Here is an 18,829-nt window from a genome sequence, read left to right as displayed (position 1 = left end):
AGACGCGATAGTAGACAGAGGTGCAGCGCCAGAAGCTCGAACGGTGCAGCATCCAGCCGGGATATTGCACCATATTAATGAATCTGGTTGATCGCTAAGCTTTCGAGGTTAACTTAGCGGCGGCTGTCCGGGTGAAGTCTGATCGTGCAAGCTAAACAAAAGTACCTTGGTTTTCTAAATAAGAAAATAAAGTAATTTAGTCTGAACCGTGCCCCTTGAATCTCGGAGGATCATGAGAACACGTCCCTTTCGAGATGTCTCCAAGCGCGGGTGGAAGGGCGATCGACGTCCGGCTGGTGTACCCCACACACTGCATTTAACCTTCCGGATGTAACTCCAATCATCCCAAAGGATCTGCGAATATGCTTTCTGCCGTACCGTAATTCCTTTTTGATGAGAATGTTCAAAATGGCAAGAAAAATTGACACCCAAAAGACGGGGACAGCAAAGATGATGGAATTTGCAAAAAGAAATGGACGATCTGGGAATCGAACCCAGGACCTACCGCATGCTAAGCGGTCATTATACCACTAAACCAATCGCCCAGTGGATCTTGTAATCTTGCGTGTTGAGTATCTTCAAGTACGATGACTATTGTGTTTCTTACTTTCTGAAGGCACAATCCACACAACAAACCTGTCGTCGTTTGTTATTGTTCTAACAGGGTTATTAATTCGCCTGTGTTTGTTAGTCGCTCTTCTGGTGTATCTTTGACCTAGCCCAAGCTTGTGGCAATGGCTCAGGACCCACGGAGCTCCCTGAAGCACCTACCGTGATCGTTGCCGCAACAGAGCATTACCGTAAGCTGAGCGGACGAGGAGCGTAATTGATCTGCTACGTTGCATAGATTAATATACAGAGCTTGGATGCGGCCAGATTCACTTTGCTGTTAGTACTGGAGCAAATAGGCATGGTCGACGGAAGTTGCACTGACGTTGTGCAAGGCAGTGCAGATTTCATAACTGTCGAGTCCATTGATTGACCCTAGGTACACAAATGATGTTATTCCCATCTTCAGAGCACACCATCAGACATGAAAAGCACGGCTGCGTCGCGTGACCGGATTCCTCTTTGAGATTTGCTGTCAACCTGGAATTGTGGCGCCGAGCTGAAATTCTATGCTCAGCGCTACGCGCGTAGGTAGTACAGCTGACAGCTAAACGCCTCTGCAATGCGGAGAGACATCTTATTTCTGCTTTGTGGCGTTGTTTGGGATTTGCTGTTCAACTAAACCCGGGTACTCGGAACTGAACGACTCAATGCCAACTCCTTTGATCCAGTAAAGGTTTTCATTCCAGTTTTCGATGTCGAATGTTCAAAAGGATTCCACAATTCGAGCTAAGATGCCCACCTTGCACCTCTGAGGTTACTACGATTCCGAGATCCACTTCACGATGTGTCCACAGTGAGGGCTTCAGCCCCCAACCACACGCAACATGAACGTCGCAACCGCGCGGGAAACCCAGCGATCAACAGTTCTCAATCATCAGTGGTCTATCAGTCTAGTTGGTTAGGACGTCGGATTCTGATCCAAAAATCAGTTCCTTCCGTAAGCCCAGGTTCGAATCCTGGATGGACCTTTCTTTCATCTCTGTTGACGATGTATTGTGTTGCGCAAACTTTTTGGGTTCCATAAATCTCGTGGCATAAACTGGGCATCGAGATTTGAACAATGTGATTATTCATGGTCCGAGCCCAGGACAGGGGTAAAACACGGGGAACTGCGCTTGTGGCCTTTGTTTTGAGCCATTCGGGCCGTGGCGTGAGATAGTTCGCGCCAGTTGAAATCGTAGCGCGCTCGAAGGTTGTCTGGTGAAGAAGCAGGTCCTTCCCCTGCTCGGCCTACACCGTCTTTCCGGGGAACGGAACATTGCGCTGAGCTTCTTCCTTGTGCGATGGCTTGACCTCGAGAGCTTCCGAAAGGCCCGAATGGGCAGCTTTACGAAGGGCTCCATAGAGCTGAGATACGCCCAAGTGTCTAGCTCAGCCCTAGATGTGGTTGGGGAAGTTGCGGATTGCGGCCCGTATTATTGATCCATATCAAAGATGGTAAATATGCTATGACCTGTGGTGAACATCAAGCCACGGAAGTCAGTGGCATGGTAGTATAAGGAGTCTGGAGTGCTCAGGTGGCAGATTAATCTCGGTGATAAAAGTCTTAGCCAGATCATCTCGACAGTGCTCTCTCACCCAATCTTTAATGGCACTTTTCTGTTCCTTGCTACTTTTGCCATGAATCTTCGACAAGCCTTCAACGAGGATACTGAACAAGCCCTAGGACCAACTCTCTTCTCTTTCAACTCTTTGACGACCTTGTGCGAAGATGAAACCATAAAGAAACATGGCAGCGATGCCAAAGCCACGCCCTCAACATCGGAATCTAGACTACACGAAAGCAGTGACGGAAGCATCTCTACATACTCACCTGTAAGCCTCTGTGGATCGATACACATTAGCTGCATTGGATTGACGATAATACGCTGTTGTAGGTGACTTGGGATGGGCCGGAAGACTCAGCAAATCCCAAGAACTGGAACCGAAGACAGAAATGGACAGTCAGTATCACTCTGGCAAACCCCAAGATATTTAGCACAAGCTCACAGAAGTCGTAGACATCTTTGATCATATCATCGTTCGCGTTCCTATCTCCCCTGTCCTCATCGATAGCCGCCCCAGCTCTAGGACCGATCAGCCACGACCTGCACATCACCAATGAGGTGGAGCGGCAATTAGTGCTCTCAATATTTCTCCTCACATACGCACTAGGACCTTTCGTATTGTCTCCTTGCTCGGAGATATGGGGTCGAACCCCTATTGTACGAGTTGGGAATTTGATCTTCATTGTCTCGACTGCCCTTTGCGGGTTTGCAGCATCAAAGGAGCAGATCCTCGCCTTTCGCTTCCTTGCTGGGATAGGCGGCAGTGCGACTATAGGGGTATATCTTTCTGGTTCTGAAAGGTTGTAAAAATTGCTGACACCTTCGTCAGATGGGCAGTGGCGTACTAGCTGACTGCTGGAAGCCAGAGGAGAGAGGGAAGGGAATTGCATTCATGCAATTCGCCCCCGTGTTAGGACTCGCAGTCGGCCCTATTGGTACGTTGATCACCCAGATACCACTGAAGTACATCAAGTGCAAATCTAATGATCTCTGAATGTGCAGCGGGTGGGTATATCTCTCAATACGCTACCTGGCGATGGACCTTTTGGTCCGTGGTAATCTTGAACTTCACGGTGCAAGTCATCGCCTTTATCTTTCTTAGAGAGACATACGCCCCACGACTCTTGCACCTGAAGGCCAAGCGACTGCGTAAGCTCTACAACGATATGTCTATTAAAACGGAGTGGGAAAAGCAGGAGCGCACACTCGCTGTCATCCTCAGGACCAGCCTATCTCGCCCATGGATCATGCTCGCTACTCAGCCCATTATACAAAGCCTCGCGCTCTATCAGGCGTTCAATTTTGGACTACTATATCTCATCATATCTAGCTTTCCGAAACTGTGGGAGCATTACTATGGCATGCACAAAGGGCAAGCGAGCCTGAACTACATCTCTATTGCCGTCGGAGCATTGATCGGTGTTTTGATCTCCGCCCCAACAATGGACATGATTTATCAAAGACTCAAACGACGTCGAGGTATTGAGAAGGATGGGAAGGGAGTCCCGGAGTTTCGCATTCCATTAATGGTCCCCGCTTCTCTTCTTACGCCCTGTGGGATAATGCTTTTCGCCTGGACTGCGCAAAACAAGATGCACTTCATGCTTCCCAACGTAAGAAACACTACCTGATCCCCACCACTATTTGGTCTGTCGTACTAACACTACCCATCTGTAGGTGGGCATAGCCATCACTATCGGCAGCAGCATGGTATCATACCAATGCATATCGGCTTACATCGCCGATTGCTATGCTCTTCACACTGCTTCGGCCTCGGCGGCTTGTTGCTTCATGAGATCCATGTTTGCATTCGCATTCCCACTGTTCGTCCCGGCGTTGTTCAGGAATCTTGGCTATGGCCTAGGTGGGAGTTTGCTAGCCATCATTGCAGTGGTGATTGGTGTGCCAGCGCCTTTGTTGCTCTGGAGATATGGAGCAAAGCTACGGACTCTCAGTAAATTTGGTGTTGCTGAATAGAACATGACTTCTTCATTCTCAAGATTTATCACTTCTCCGTCATACCTCATCCGGCTGATAATCAGATGCCCAAGCACATCAAAGATTCGCATGTCTGGCTGTCTAGCACGGGGCCTTCAACCGCATTGCCTGAAATCCAAATCCAAATGCATGCAATGCAGAAATATGACGAGAGAACTTTCGTAATTGCCGATCAAACAATCTTCTACCGCCGATGATTCCCGCCATCCATTCCATTGAAATCGATGCTACGTGTATCTCGTTATTGTAGTTGGTTCAGTGTGAATATTGGCAGTGATTTCTGGGTTTCTCACAACCCAATCAGCAGGTGGCTCCGTCATATGCCTGCCCTGGCCATTATAGTCAAATGCATGAGACTTCAGGATTCTGTTCTTCGTTTCCTTCTCCACAGCGTGCTTCCAATCCTTTCCCAGCTTTTGATAGTACACAGCCCAGAGACGAGGCAGGTATTGGACATCTTGGATGCAGTAGCGAAGAATATCCGGAGATAATGGTCGCTGGTTGAAGACAGCATAACTTCCGCCCGACTGTGGGTTGAACAGATTGTGTCCCAACACTTTGACAGCTCTCCAGGCGAAGATTTCTTCGGGCGTCAATGGGGCATTCCTCTCTATGCATTTTGCTAATCCGCTGAGAAATCCTGCCTTGTTGTAACGTGAGGCGAACTCCATAAGCTGAAGATCTTGTATCCCGTCCAGATCAATCCTGAAGTGGTGGAACAGAGCATCTGAGTCGTTTCTAACATCGAAGAAGACCTTCTTTACGTTGGGGTTCTCCAAGAACCCCTTGATTGTTTTGCCTGATCTCTCGCCCGGAGTCAAGAAAGCTTTGTCACCGAGAGCATGGATATCGAGGAGGTATGTGTGTTGTTTCGGAGCCACATATAGCTGGAGGATGGATATGATGCCATGCCTACTGAGGTTGTCGCCTTCGAGATCAACATAATGCGATGGGACCGCGTCATTGGGCAGTCCGCTGAGATAGTCGACCAAGATAGAAATACCCTCTGGCGTATTGACGAGATCGTATGCGAGGGGTGTCATCGAATTGCTATCATAAGCCGATGCAGAGCCGGGACTCGAGCCGACTGGCTTAATCTCATTCGTTGTTGATGCTGCCATCGTTGGTGATGCTGCTTTTCCATTCGGGCAGCCGGAATTGGGTTGTGAAGTTGGTCTTGGAAGCTGTAGTCGAGTAAAGTTTTGATGTGACTTTGCGCCTCGTCTGGCTTTCTTATAGGCGTCCTGAAATGGTCGACGTCACTACCACAACAATTTCGAATTTTCCAAATGCGTGAAGATGGCACCTACTGGGCGCAAACACTAAAGTGGTCTAGTTCTCAACAACCGGTGGGCGCGGACCCGTCCCTATTCCCCGTTGATGCGTGTCTTAGTTCCAACGAACTTGCTTGGACCTTGGCCCCGATGGAAACTCCTCGTCACCTCTCTCGATTCTTTGTCAGTTCAACGGCGTGGCTTCAGATTGTGATTCATTTCAAATCAGTCAGGGGTTAGCAGGAAGTATGAGATTAAGGTGTCTTCTGTGAATCAACCATGAAAATCAGGACACTCTGTCTCATTCATGTCCCTGTGGCAACTTTGAACCCTAATGGAAGAATTTACCATTGATGCTAAAATACCCGATGGTGCCGGGCACGCAAGTCCGAAAGTAAACCAGCCCTTGAAATCAGGCTCTAATATCACAAAGGCTCTCAAGGTCTAGAAAGCTGAATACCAAAATACATTCAACCTTCTCAGTGTCTATCTGTTTGTTACTTGTCGTCTGCTCGGAAAGCGCATCGCGAATCCGGATCCAATAGGAGTGATGTAAAGTCTGGATGCATTCCGTCACCAATCACCAATCATCAGATGTTGAGGTATCGCTACCCCGCTTAGAGTATGCATGTCAGACAGTTGCTCACAGCCCGATTTAGAATTGCCGAAGATTGCATGCTCAAACATCTATATACGGCTTGTTGATCCTCCATCTATCAAATTGAGGTTGGAATTCTGCTCCAATCGCATCCTACTAGCATGATGTCGACCACTGAGGAAGCCGCGGCTGTGGCTGATAACCGATCAGAATTCACTCTTCATATTTTCCCCTTTTCTTTGTACTCCATCATGACTAGACTCACGTGTACATTTGGGCACAGAGGTTCGGGGAAGCAGAAGTTGGACATGCAACTCGCGCTGGTCAATCTACACCGAAATGAGAATCTCTCTGCAGACTATCTTTTGACAGTCAATCCGAAGGGCCAAGCGAGGAACCCATCGCTTTCTCAGCCTGATTAGCTGTAGTCTTTCTTTGCACCTCCAGCAGAAGCAAATGTTCTGACAATAACAACTCTTATGAGGTTCCAACTCTGACAGGGGAAAGTCTCGACAGACCGTTGACAAGTTCTCTGGAAATCTCCTACTGGCTGTGCCAACGTTATCCCCATCTCTTGCCGCGAGAACACGAAGCGCAAATCAGATTACGTCTGGCCAAGGTGCACGACATCCAAGCCCTTTCCCTCTCTGTAAGTCGACCCACCCCCTTTTGGCCACCCCCCCCTTTTGGCCACCCCATTTCTCCATCCCAGCCACCGCATTAAAACCCTACCCACGATTTTCAAACCACCATAATAATTATAAAGATCGTCTAAATATAATTCTTTTTTATATACTTATTTATCGATATATAATAGTCTCGTATATTAAAAATAAAGTTATTCGGGCTCTTAAGGCTATTAGAAAAGGTTTCTTAGTTAATCGGGCCTTGATTAAGTTCGGAGTTCTAAGGTTAACTTTTTATAATTATAAGAGAGGCTACTAGACGAGGGTAATAGTATTTATAAACCTCTAGAGGCTTTTTTTATAATAAAAAAACTAGCTAGCTTAGTAAGTTCGTATTTAGTATAATCTAAGTATTATACTAACTTATAAATAGCTTATAGAATTTACTAAGCGAGTTCTAAGATCCTAGGGGGATATAAATCCTCTTAAGAAGAGATAGATAGACGCTTTTTTAAGGAGGAACTTATTAATTAAGGTCTAAAGAAGTCGTACTATCGATTCGAGGCGTTTAAATAGGGCTATTATTAATATAATTAAGTTATAGTTTAGATTGCTTAATATACTAAAGATTAGCGATATTAAATAGGCTAATAGGTATAATATAGATAAGATTAGTATCCTAAAGGGCAAGGGATTTAATAGCCTAGTTTTGGGTAAGGTAGAAACTATAGTAGTACGAAAAAAAGAGCCTAGTTCGCGTACTTAAGTATCTATAATCGAATATATCTTTATTAATAGTTAAGCTATTAAACTATTAGTTATATATAAGGGAAAGTCGGTATAGTAGCAGTGGTTTTTACTTAAACTTAACCTTTATACTAGTTAGGAGTTTATAGTAATAAATAATAGCTAGATAACCGATAAGACTGCCCTTAAGTAGTTAAAAACAGTGTTCTTATTATAAACTAAGACCCCCCCCCTTAGGGGGCTTAGTATACTTAATAAGCCTCGACTATTAGTTCTAAATAGCTATGGGAGTTATCCGATAATAGAATTTATATAAGAATGCTATAGAAATAACGTCTACTTATTATTCTTATTACTATATACTTCCTATATCCTCTAGCCGTTAGATATAGCTATCTTTAGACCTATTAAGTCTAAGTATAAGAAGGAGCTTAGTAAGGAGGATATAGTAGATAATTCTACTATTATTAAAAAGCGGTACTTCTTAAGCTACTATTAGAAAGCTTGTTTAGCTAGTCTAACGTCGTTAAATATACGAAGTAAGTAGAAAGTAACTAGACTATATCTCCCTAATATAGCTAGACTACTTACTAATTTAATAGTCCTACCTAACCTAGTTATACTAACTAAAAAGACCGCAAATACTAAGTAAGTAACTAGTAATATTAAAAAAGCTATTAACTAGGCATTAGCGGCGTCTATTATTAACTAGTTAATACCTAAAAAGGCTAGCGAGCTCTGCGATTAGTTAAAGTTATTTATAAAGCTTAGTCCAGATTATAATACTTAACGACTACTATTTAAAAAAGTAAAAAAGGTATTTAGCGAGTAGGCTTATTATTTAGTAATATCTTAGTACTATATTTAAGTTTTAAAAGCTAAAGTTAACTAATTAAGGCTGCGGAAAAAGAAGAGTATGTTAATAAATCTAAATATTAGGTTTGCGAATATTTAGGATATATAAAGAGCTTAGGAGGACTTTAGCGACTATCTAATTAGTCCTAGTCGACTCGCAGGGGTCGAATTACCCAGGGAGAATAATAACTATATTATTATAGCAGTAAAAGATAGTTAATTAATTAAGTGTAGTTAGTGGTAATGTTTTAATATTATGTTTTGATAGGGTGGCTAAAAGGGGGGGGTGGCTAAAAGGGGGTGGGTCGACTTACTTAATAAGAAAGCCCGCGAATACGGAGTTCCTAATATTGCTACTAAGCAACTAAGCTTAGTTAGTAAAATCCCCGAGGACTACCGGAGTGTATTGTAATTTAAAGCCGAGTTATAAGTTCGCGCAACCAATCTATAGCACTTGTATGTGTGATTAGAAAGCTAACGAATAGTGCAGCCATAAGAAACATATAGAAAGTGCGCTAGAAGCCGATTAAGTAGTCTTAGTAGAGTCTAAAGTATTGGAGGTCTTTGGTGAGATTAGCGACACTTATTATAAGGGAGACGTATGGCTTTTTGGCTAAGCTGTTGGCCCGTGTCGGATTAGAAGTCTAATTCGACCGTGGCATATAGCCGACTGCGCAGGGGCTAATTAGGGGCCCTATTTATAATTATTATAGCTAGCCTAACTTACGGTTAGAACCTCTTTTTTATACCTATTACGTAGATATTTATATAGTTTAATTAATCTCTTCGTTAACTACGGTTCGAACTAACTACTTAATAATAGGGATACTAATACTAATTAGTAATTAAACTTTATTATTATAGATCGGTAAGGTATCTCGCTACGTAGAAGAGACGACCTTTTAATACCGCACGGGATAGGAGATTCGTACTAATTAACCTTACGGAAGTAGACGAAAAAGGAGGCAATTCTCGAATACCGTACGGAATTAAGTAATTATAGCCCTTTACTACTTATAAGAGGTCGACGTTTATTATATTAAACTACGTTAATTAACGGAACTACTTAAGTAACTAGCCTTTTACTATTGCCCCGAGTAGCTTTTTTATTAAATAACTTTTCTACGGCTGGCCCGCGATTAGAAATTAACTAAGTAATAGAAGGGATCGCTAGTAAGCGATAATTACTTAACTATAATTAAACTACGAAAAAGACTATTTAAAAAATATAAAATAGGGTACCGAGAGGCCGTAAAAGATAAGATTTTTAAAATATCTAACCCTACTACGTACGAGTAATAAGTAGGTATTTTTAGTAATTTCCTCGAAATATATAATCTTATGAGAAGGAGGGCTTAACTTTATTAACCGTACTTAACGGCCTATATAGTTTTTAATAGCCTATATAGCTCCTCTATAAGCCGCCCGGCGTCTACTTTCGACTATTCTTACGGAATACCGCCCTAAAAGAGGTAGGTTAAGGAAGGAAGCTATTTAGAGATTATAAAGAGTACGAGGCTTAGGAGGCTAGAAGTATATAAGATAACGGAAATCGGTAATTAGTAAAGATCCTGAGACTAATTACTATATCTTCTTATAGTAATATAAACGTCTATTATTATTATTATAAAAAAGAACTACTAAAACCTACCTTTTTATATTAAATAAAAAGGAGGATCTTAATAAGTACGATAGCTAGCGATTTAAAAAGCTAGTAGTAATTATTAAAAATAATAAAAACGAGAGTAGTAGCGAGATAGCGAGAGGAAGCGGGAATCTCCTAGACTTTAATAAATTCGTTAAGTAGCGAAAGTACGGATTTATTATAACTAGCGCGCGGATTAGATATATCCTTATTAAGATTAAATACGCTAGCGATTATTAATACGGGCATAAGCTAGAGTACGACCCTTAGCGAGTTAGGGTAAGGAAGGAGAGGACGAAACCCGATCCTAAATAGAATCCTAATCCCTTATAAGTAGGTAAATATTAACCCGGATTATTAAGGGACGTAGATATATAAAATTGCGGATTAGCCTAACGGCAAGTAAATTAACGCGGTATTAATCTATTTAACTAAGGTTTATAAGAAAAAGGGGCTATAGGGGCAACCCCTATTCTATAAGATTATAAACGACCTTAGTTATTAGCTAGACAAATAGTTCGCGAGCATAAGCCTAGGAATTATAAAAGTAGTTAATAAATTCTTCTACGGGCGAGGGGTAGTACTAGCGTAATTATAATTACGAGAGCTATACGAAATACTAATAGCGATAATTATAAAAGAGGAATTCGTGCTATAGAACTAGGTATAGGTCGATAGAGCGTATAATCGCTTTAACGAATTTAAAAAAAGGGTAAACGACTTAGATTTCCTCCTTATAATTACTAATAAAAATCTATCGTTATAAAAGGATATACCGGGGCAAAATATAGTACTAGAAGTACGATAATTAATAATTCTACCTATTTCGATCTATAACTCGTTACTACTATTAATACGAAATTCGGCGCCGATCGGTTAATAAGAAAAGAGGTAAACGACCCGAAGTTATTAATAGTATATAGCGACGCAGGGTTCGTATATAAATATTAAAAATCTAGTAACAAATATAAGGTAATTTATAAACCTTAAAAAGATCTTTTTAAAAAAGAAATTATACTCTAGGGGGAAGTATAAGGTCTTATAAGAAACCTTAATAATGTTTTATAATTATTATAAAAAAGTCGGAATTAAGGAATATTAATACTATTTAGTAATTAATATTATACTCGTAGGTAAAGCCTCTAATTATTATTATAAAGCGGTGCGTAATCTCGATCGAAACGACTTTTTTAGTATAATTAACGTAATCCGAAGCCGCTTCGAGACTTACGATAAGAACCTAGAGCTCTTATCTAAGCTACGAGCGATTTCTTTTATATTTATAGCTAGGATAATAAAAGGTAAATTGCGAGTAGAGATCTTTAAAAAGCTTATTGATCGAATTAATAAGTTAGTAAAAACCTAGCTAAATAAGGGGATAAATAAGTAGAAAGTCGGATATTTTTATACCGTAGTTTAGCGTATACTAGAGGTAAAAATTACCCTATACTAAGTACCCGAAGACTACGAGACGCTCTGCTCGAGGTTAAGATTTAGTTTTAATATTAAAATAAGAATGCTACGCTAAACCTATTTCTAAGCGTACGACGGCCCTTATTAATAATATTAGGTCGATCGAACGTATAATAAAAAAGGGAAAGAGGCTAGATACGGTAATCGTTAGTAAGGAGGCCTAGATTTATTAAATAGGTAGAGATTTAACTTATAAGTAGGGTAATAAAAGAGGTAATATTATATTTATAAAAAGGATAGATATTAATTAAGTAACTATTTTAAAAAAGAGCGTACTAAATCGTACGAATAGTATAAAAAGTCGAGGGTAGTAAATAGTAAAACTAGCCCTCGTCGGTTTAACTAATTCCTCGTTATATATAAGGGTAGATCTGGGGGTACGGAACTTAGTAATAGTAGCTAAAGTAGTGGCCTAAAGTATATACCCCCTATAAGAAATTCGGAAGATAAGGAAGATCTTACCCCCTATACTAACGAATTAGATTATGACGAAATTAACGATATTAATTACTCTTTTTTTGCCCCGTTAGCCTCTAGAAGATATATAAGGCTAAACGAATAGAAGGTAGTAAAAGCTCTTAATAAATAGGCTTTTATTTACGAATAGTAAGAGAAGGTCCCTTAGATAACGGATACGGAGGCGGCCGAAAAGGTAAATTTAATAGGGCTAAAGCCTATTCTCTTAACGATTAAAGAGAAGACGCTATCTCTTTCGATATTTAAAGAAAAAGAATATAGTACTAAGTAAATCTAGAGGTAGCTAGAGGGGTCCTTTTTATACTACTTAGATCCCTCGAATACTAAGCTTATATAAGTATTTTATATAAGCAAAAGGTACGGCCTAGACGATTTTTATAAGATTATCTTAGATACTAGGGTATTATAATAGTTAATTAAAAGAAAAGGGTAATTTTAAGTACTATAAACGATCGCGCTAGTAACGTTTAATACGTTAACGGCGGGTATTACGAAGATTAGTTTTAGCCTAAGTAAGGAAATCGTCGCCCTAGGTATAGTAGAAGTAGAGATATACTTCGGAACGATAACTTTTTATATTTTACCCATTAATACCCTATTTCTCCTATGTTTAAAAGATATAGATCGACTAGGTATTATATTTAATAATATAAGGAATAGAATCTCTAGCGGTAAGTACTTCGAAGTAGTCGAACGACGATGGGGGTATGCGTTTATAAAGCTTACTAACGATACGAAGTCGATTAATTACCTAACGGAAAGTAAGCTTAGAAAACTATACTGGAGATTTAGGTACCTATTGGTTACGAGGCTATATAACCTTTTAAAATAATTAAGTAATAATAATATCGAAATAGGGGCGCTAGAATAATTAACGAAAGTATACTACTAATACTAAATAAATGCGCAGAGCCTACGCAGATTTAAGTTTAAATTGCGTAATAAGCTTAACTTTAACTAAGAAATCGTCGTTAATATCTTCTATTTAAATAGTCGGCTAGTACTATATATAATCGACGTAGCTATATCCTTCTAAGCAGGGTAATTCCTTTAAGATCTATAAATAAAAATAGTATAGATAGCCCTATAAAAAAGCTAGATTAATATATACTAGGGACTGCTAAATAATATTAAAACCGACGCTAACACTAGCTTTAAGTTAGTAGAATTTAGGGATAATACGACGGCTTACGGTATATAGCTAAAAGTCGTACCTATTAAAGCGTACTATAGTATTAAAAAAGTAGAGAGGGTATACTAATAGTTAAAAAGGGCGTTTAGAACTATTAAAAAGGAAAATCCGGATTCTACCGACGACGAATACCTCTAGATAGTACTTAAATACTATAATAATACTATAGGGCCTAACGGACTTATACTAACGCTATTAGTATTTAGAGTATATTTAAGAACGACCTTAGCCTCGCTACCGTTACTAAGTATAAGCTAACGAGCTTAAGTAGTTAAAAAAGTAATATAGGTACTGTGCGAGGTAAGTATAAAAAAGTAAGTTAACGAGGTAATTACTATGCGCAATAGGCCCGATAAAGGGGATCATTTAAATATATTACTAAATTCGGATATATAAGTATAGTGCGAAATTACTTAATAGTAGGCTGGGCTATATAAGTTAATTTCTATTAACGAGCGCTCTTATATAGTTACGAGAGATTGCGACTAGCTACTCGAAGTATTAATTATAGTAATTAGACCGTACTATATAGATCCTAACGAGGTAATTTCTAACCTATAAGAAAAAGAAGAGCTAGGGGAAATTATATAACCTGCGGTAGAGGTATAGGAAATCATCCTTAATAAAATCGTTATAGTAATACTAATAAACGACGAGGAAGAGGAAATTGCTAAAAGGGTACTAATACTACTAGCGAGACTTTATAAAAGACCACGACGGCAAGCCCTAACGCAGCAATTTATTAATAACGACGAGGTAATTAATACCTTTTATATAGTAAAAAAAAAAGCCGATTTCGAGCTAGCGGTTAAACTATATAAGGAAGGCGTAATTATAACTATTAGAAAGCCGTATAAAGGATTAGATCTTATTAAAGTAGATACTCTTCGTAATTAAGGGGTCTATCGATTTATTCTATACGACTTAAAAAAATATATAAACCTCTATATATTTAAATTACGAATAGTTCGTAAGATTAAAGGGAAAGGAATACCCTAGCCGTACGAGAAGTTTAGATACGTAATCTAGGGGTACGGCGATATTAAAAAAGCGACGCTACTTATATAATTACTTACTATATAGCGCTATAGCTAACGATTAATAATAGTACTAATAGTATTATTATAGAAGAAGGGATACGAGATTTAGAGCCGTGATATTACCTAGGCCTATACCTAATCGGCTATAGGGCTTATAAGGAAAATCCTAGCCTATTTACTAAAGGAAATAGCTAATAAGTACTTAGAAAGCACGATTATTAAAGTGCTTAAGCTACTATATAGGCTTATAGAATCGGGTACTTATTAATAAGCTACTTACTACGATTTTTATATTAATTAACTATTAATAGTTACCTCTACGTACGACCCGTACTTACTAGTTACGGAGCACGAAGGTGACTAATTTAGGATCGTCAGAATATAAACCGACGATATATTAGGCCTATTTAATATTAACTTTATAAAAAAGGAGGATAAGGAGCTTTAAAAAGCGGACTTCGTAGCGAAGCTAAAAGAGGTCCTTATAATAAATACCCCCTTAGTATTTAATAGCGGGATTCTTATAATTAAAAGGGAAACCGTCGTCTTTTAATAAAAGGGGTAGGGTAAAAAGATTAACCTTGTTAATTTAAATATAACTAACGTTAAGAAGTAGTATAAGGCTAAGCTCGCGCAAGGGGTATATATTATAAATATTTATTAGCCCGAAGTAACTTTTAACTACGCTAGGGTAGCGTAAGTTATAAATCTAACCGAACGAGACGTTAAGGTACTTAATAAGTAGCTTAAGTAATAATAAACGAATCTCGATCGAGGTCTCGTTTATTACCTAATCGACCTTGCGATTAGTAAGCTCTACGTCTTTGTTAATAGGTTATTTATAAATAATAACGACCTTACTTCGTAATTAGGGTATATTATTATCCTAGTTAACGAGAGTATAAGCGAGAGCGAATTTACTATATACGGTAATATAATTTACTACTTATTAACTAAAAGTAAGTAGGTAATAAGAAGTATGCTAATATTAGAGGTTTATAGTATAGTTAATAGCGTTAACCTCTCCTATGCGATTTTAATAATACTAAGGAAGATTACTAATCGAATTAGCCTTCTACTTATTCTAACGGTTATTTATACCGATTCTTACTTATTATACAAATACCTCGTTAAATTAGGAACGACGAAGGAAAAGAGGCTTATAATTAATATTATAGCCCTTAAGTAATCGTACGAAAGGCGCGAGATACTCGAGATCCGTTAGATTAATAATAAAAATAATTTTATAGACGCTTTTATAAAAGTAGTACTAAATAAGGGATTAGAGTAATTTATAAGTAATAGAAAAGTTATTATACGAATAGAGGGATAGGTTATATAAAAAAAATAAAAAAAAGAGGGAAAAGGAGACGACTTAGTAAACGGGCCCGAGGTCGAATTATACTTCTAACCGTAGTAATTAAATCGATAAAAAAAAGAGAAAGTTAGTATTAGATTAGAAGTCTAATTCGACCGTAGTATATAGCTAACTATATAGGGGCTAATTAGGGGCCCTATTTACGATTATCGTAGCTAGCCTAACTTACGGTTAGAACCTCCTTTTTATACCTACTACGTAGATATTCATATAGTTCAATTAATCTCTTCGTTAACTACGGTTCGAACCAACTACCCTATAATAGGGATACTAACAGCCCGACTATCCTAGATGCTCACTTGGTCCCGCTAGTTACCCGTCTTCAAGATTGCGGGAGGCAAGATCTGGTACCCGGAATCTTGGCGGCGTACGCAGGTCGAGTCAGATCGACGGATGCATGGAGAGAAGCGACGCATGGAAGACCAACTATGTGGGATATTTCTATGGGCCATGTAGCTGACATGGAGCTATAGAGATTTCGTTAACAGATTTCATAGTCTTCATTTAGTCGGATCGTGATGCCACCTCTCACTTCCGAAAGACTGTTACACAACCGTTCACATTTCCCCTCAATTATCACGACAAAGGTAAGCAGTGCCCCTCCAACGAAACAAGATCTAAACCCCGATGCCTGTATCCACTCAACAAGTCAGGAACAAATCTGCGTGTTCCCACCAAATGATCCAATCAATTAGCACCATGACCTTCCCGATGAGCTAGAGCAAGCTGCGGCTACACCCGTCATCAATGCTTCGACGATGAACCGTCACACCAAGACAATTTTCTTTTGAATCGTTGCCTAAACGTTTGCAGCCTGTTTGTGAAGACGGTTAGGCCCAAACTGGGTTAGACAATCAGCTACACCGCGTCCTAGGCGGGGCTTTCAATCCTACCCCATGCTGACGGCAGGGATTCTTTGGGAATCTCACGCTCACATTGGTGGGTTCGGTTTCGCCCTGGCGTATCCCACAATTTGTCTTCCGAGGTTGGTGGGCACAGATATTATCTCGGGCTGTCTCCGCTCGCATTCCTGCACCTCGCCCTCGGACTCCCAAAGTTCTTTCTCATCAGGCTGCCCGCTCACCGAGGGCGTCCAACGGTCATTTGCCCCTGACCGGCACGCGCACCACGTCAGTGGCTGGTTCGGACTTGAGACCAACAGACTGACAACAAGGCTGGCTCGAGCCTTTACGGATATTCGTACCGGTTGTCTTATGTTTCTAGCGGAACTATGGCTCGGAAAGGTAGCCGAAAGGTTAGGACGGGATGTTTAACCTGCAAGTAAGTTCCATCTATTGCCGTCCGATTGGGTCGCGGGAGACGAGCCCGAGAGTAAGGTTTCCAAGATGAGTTGGCGCGTCGTCTAACGCTCGCTAGAGTACGTAAAATCAAGTGCGATGAGAGCAGACCATCCTGCAAGCGCTGTACCGCGACTGGCCGCAAATGCGATGGCTACCCACACGTCGCCGACTTGACAGATGTCTCATCCAGCTCCCCGGGTTCGGGTCCGTCTGTGGTCATGACGGTCCAGCCAAGTCGCGCCTCTCCGGGAGTCAGTTCTCCAAGCGACAACCGCGCTCTGCAATACTTTGCTGAAGCCGTGGGGCCGCTCCTCTCAGGGGCCGTGGATCCTTACTTCTGGACGCACATAGTCATGCAGTTCAGCACATTTGAGCCGGCGGTAACGCACTCCATCCTAGCCATCAGCGACCTCTATGAGCAGTTCCACACCGGGACTGACGAGATCGTTGCCCCGCGGGACTACAGCTTTGCTGTGCGCCACTACAATGCGGCCATGAGAGAGCTGATTGGCATGAAGACGCAGGACAAGCACCCCACGGTCCTGCTTGTCTGCCTCCTGTTCATCTGCATCGAATTTCTGCAGTCTGGGCGCGAAGCCGCTATTAAGCACTGCAAGCATGGGGTCGCGCTCCTTCGAAATACCCACAGCGAGTTCCCCTGGACCAAGGAGCATCTTCTCCCACTTTTCCGACGCCTCACAGAGTACTCATTCTTCTTCAGCGGCGAAAAGGCCGACTTCCCGGACCTGAGCGGACTGGAACATCCTATGCCCCCAAGCTTTTCCTCATTCCAAGACGCCCAGTTGATGATTGACGATCTCTACTGCCAAACTCTCCAGCTCATGAAGCAAGGATATCCTTTTCGTTCCCTGTCGCCAACGGGAAATGGCGTTCCCCCGAAATTACTAGCGCGGCAAGAATACGTCAATAGTATGCTCGACCGGTGGAGCATTCTCTTCACCCAGCTGAACAACCAAAGCAAATACACGTCCTCGCCCACAACTAAGGCTTTCGAGGAAAAACCAGACTACGTACCAAACATGCTGCGCGGTTTCCTCTTCACTCGATACGAGTGCTGCCGTATTTGGCTGAATATGGCGTTTACTAATAATTTGACTGGTTACGACAAGTACGTGCCAAATTACAGCCAACTGGCAAAAAATCTCGCCGAAATGGTCGTTCAAATATCAGAACACTCGAAGCTGGAAGGCGTCCATGCCAAAACGTCCAAGTTCATGTTCGAAACGGGGTACACGCCAATGTTGTTCTTTTTTACGACGACATGTCGTCATCTGGAGACGCGGCTGGAATTACTCCGGCTGATGCCCATCCTCGGGCTCCCGCGAGAGAATCTGTGGGAGATGGCGACGCTAGTTGCCGTGGCACGGAGGGTCATTGAGCTCGAACACGGCATTTCGCTGGACCCTGCCGGGCGACCTACGGTCCCGGTCTCACCCTCCGCGCCTCTGCCGCCAAACGAAAAGAGGGTGGCGGATATCTGGACGGAGCCCAAGACTGAAGAAAGAAATATGAACGGGCACGTTGTGCGTGGAAGAGTGGTTGGGTTCTTCAGACGTGATAAGCCTGACGGTGGCACATCTCTTCACACAGAGTTTGTGGAAGTAAGGAATGTCAAGGAGGAGTTGGGCGAGGGAATTGCGACTGTAGTGGTTCCATAGTATATACTTTGTATGAGGGGCCCAAAAGGGATGATCATCAGCTAATACCATGTCTTCTTGGGGTGACAGGGATCCCGGAACCCCGGCTGTCGGTGTACTTCTTTCTTATCGATCCAATCAAAATACCAGGTTCAGCAGAGGTCTGGTCAATTAATCGCGACGTCTCCTAAGTGAACTCTCTAGGAATTTGACAGGGTTGAATATTGCAGTGATAGTGTGTTTCCTCTGAGATTTGTTCAGTTCTTCTATAGTTTGGACGTCGCTCATCTGGTTATTCCACACTTTTGTTAAGAGCGATTTTGTCCGCTTGCGCTCTCGAAACATACTTGCACACATTCTCCCTCCATGGCTTCGGATTCTGTCTCAACAGAAGACACCACGGAGGCC

At 41.4% G+C, this 18,829-nt stretch overlaps 5 protein-coding genes and 2 non-coding genes across 7 annotated transcripts; 5 read left to right on the top strand and 2 right to left on the bottom strand.

Annotated features, from left to right (window-relative positions):
* Positions 1 to 473: 473 nt before the first annotated feature.
* CLUP02_tRNA220 lies at positions 474 to 545 on the bottom strand. Its single transcript has one exon. It is a non-coding gene; the product is annotated as a tRNA-Ala (tRNA).
* Positions 546 to 1,491: 946 nt separating this feature from the next.
* CLUP02_tRNA227 lies at positions 1,492 to 1,580 on the top strand. Its single transcript has one exon. It is a non-coding gene; the product is annotated as a tRNA-Gln (tRNA).
* A 349-nt stretch (positions 1,581 to 1,929) lies between these two features.
* CLUP02_12764 (major facilitator superfamily transporter) lies at positions 1,930 to 4,136 on the top strand (the record flags this gene model as incomplete). The annotated part of the gene is made up of 6 exons (XM_049291725.1): positions 1,930 to 1,998; positions 2,107 to 2,427; positions 2,490 to 2,555; positions 2,989 to 3,094; positions 3,162 to 3,772; positions 3,837 to 4,136. 6 exons carry the CDS (start codon positions 1,930 to 1,932, stop codon positions 4,134 to 4,136), a joined length of 1,473 nt encoding a protein of 490 aa, XP_049148871.1.
* Positions 4,137 to 4,384: 248 nt separating this feature from the next.
* CLUP02_12763 (3'-5' exonuclease) lies at positions 4,385 to 5,278 on the bottom strand (the record flags this gene model as incomplete). The annotated part of the gene is made up of 1 exon (XM_049291724.1): positions 4,385 to 5,278. The coding sequence occupies one exon, from the start codon at positions 5,276 to 5,278 to the stop codon at positions 4,385 to 4,387; it is 894 nt and encodes a 297-aa protein (XP_049148870.1).
* Positions 5,279 to 6,193: 915 nt separating this feature from the next.
* CLUP02_12762 (uncharacterized protein) lies at positions 6,194 to 6,451 on the top strand (the record flags this gene model as incomplete). The annotated part of the gene is made up of 1 exon (XM_049291723.1): positions 6,194 to 6,451. One exon carries the CDS (start codon positions 6,194 to 6,196, stop codon positions 6,449 to 6,451), a length of 258 nt encoding a protein of 85 aa, XP_049148869.1.
* Positions 6,452 to 12,315: 5,864 nt separating this feature from the next.
* On the top strand, positions 12,316 to 12,684 carry CLUP02_12761 (uncharacterized protein; the record flags this gene model as incomplete). The annotated part of the gene is made up of 1 exon (XM_049291722.1): positions 12,316 to 12,684. A coding segment is annotated over one exon (369 nt), but the record flags the coding sequence as incomplete, so codon positions are not given.
* Positions 12,685 to 16,728: 4,044 nt separating this feature from the next.
* Positions 16,729 to 18,442, top strand: CLUP02_12760 (uncharacterized protein; the record flags this gene model as incomplete). The annotated part of the gene is made up of 2 exons (XM_049291721.1): positions 16,729 to 16,743; positions 16,856 to 18,442. 2 exons carry the CDS (start codon positions 16,729 to 16,731, stop codon positions 18,440 to 18,442), a joined length of 1,602 nt encoding a protein of 533 aa, XP_049148867.1.
* Positions 18,443 to 18,829: the final 387 nt, after the last annotated feature.

This window comes from Colletotrichum lupini, chromosome 6 (assembly GCF_023278565.1).
Source record: "Colletotrichum lupini chromosome 6, complete sequence".
In the NCBI taxonomy this organism is placed as follows: domain Eukaryota; kingdom Fungi; phylum Ascomycota; class Sordariomycetes; order Glomerellales; family Glomerellaceae; genus Colletotrichum; species Colletotrichum lupini.
This window is presented reverse-complemented; position numbering and strand designations above follow the sequence as displayed.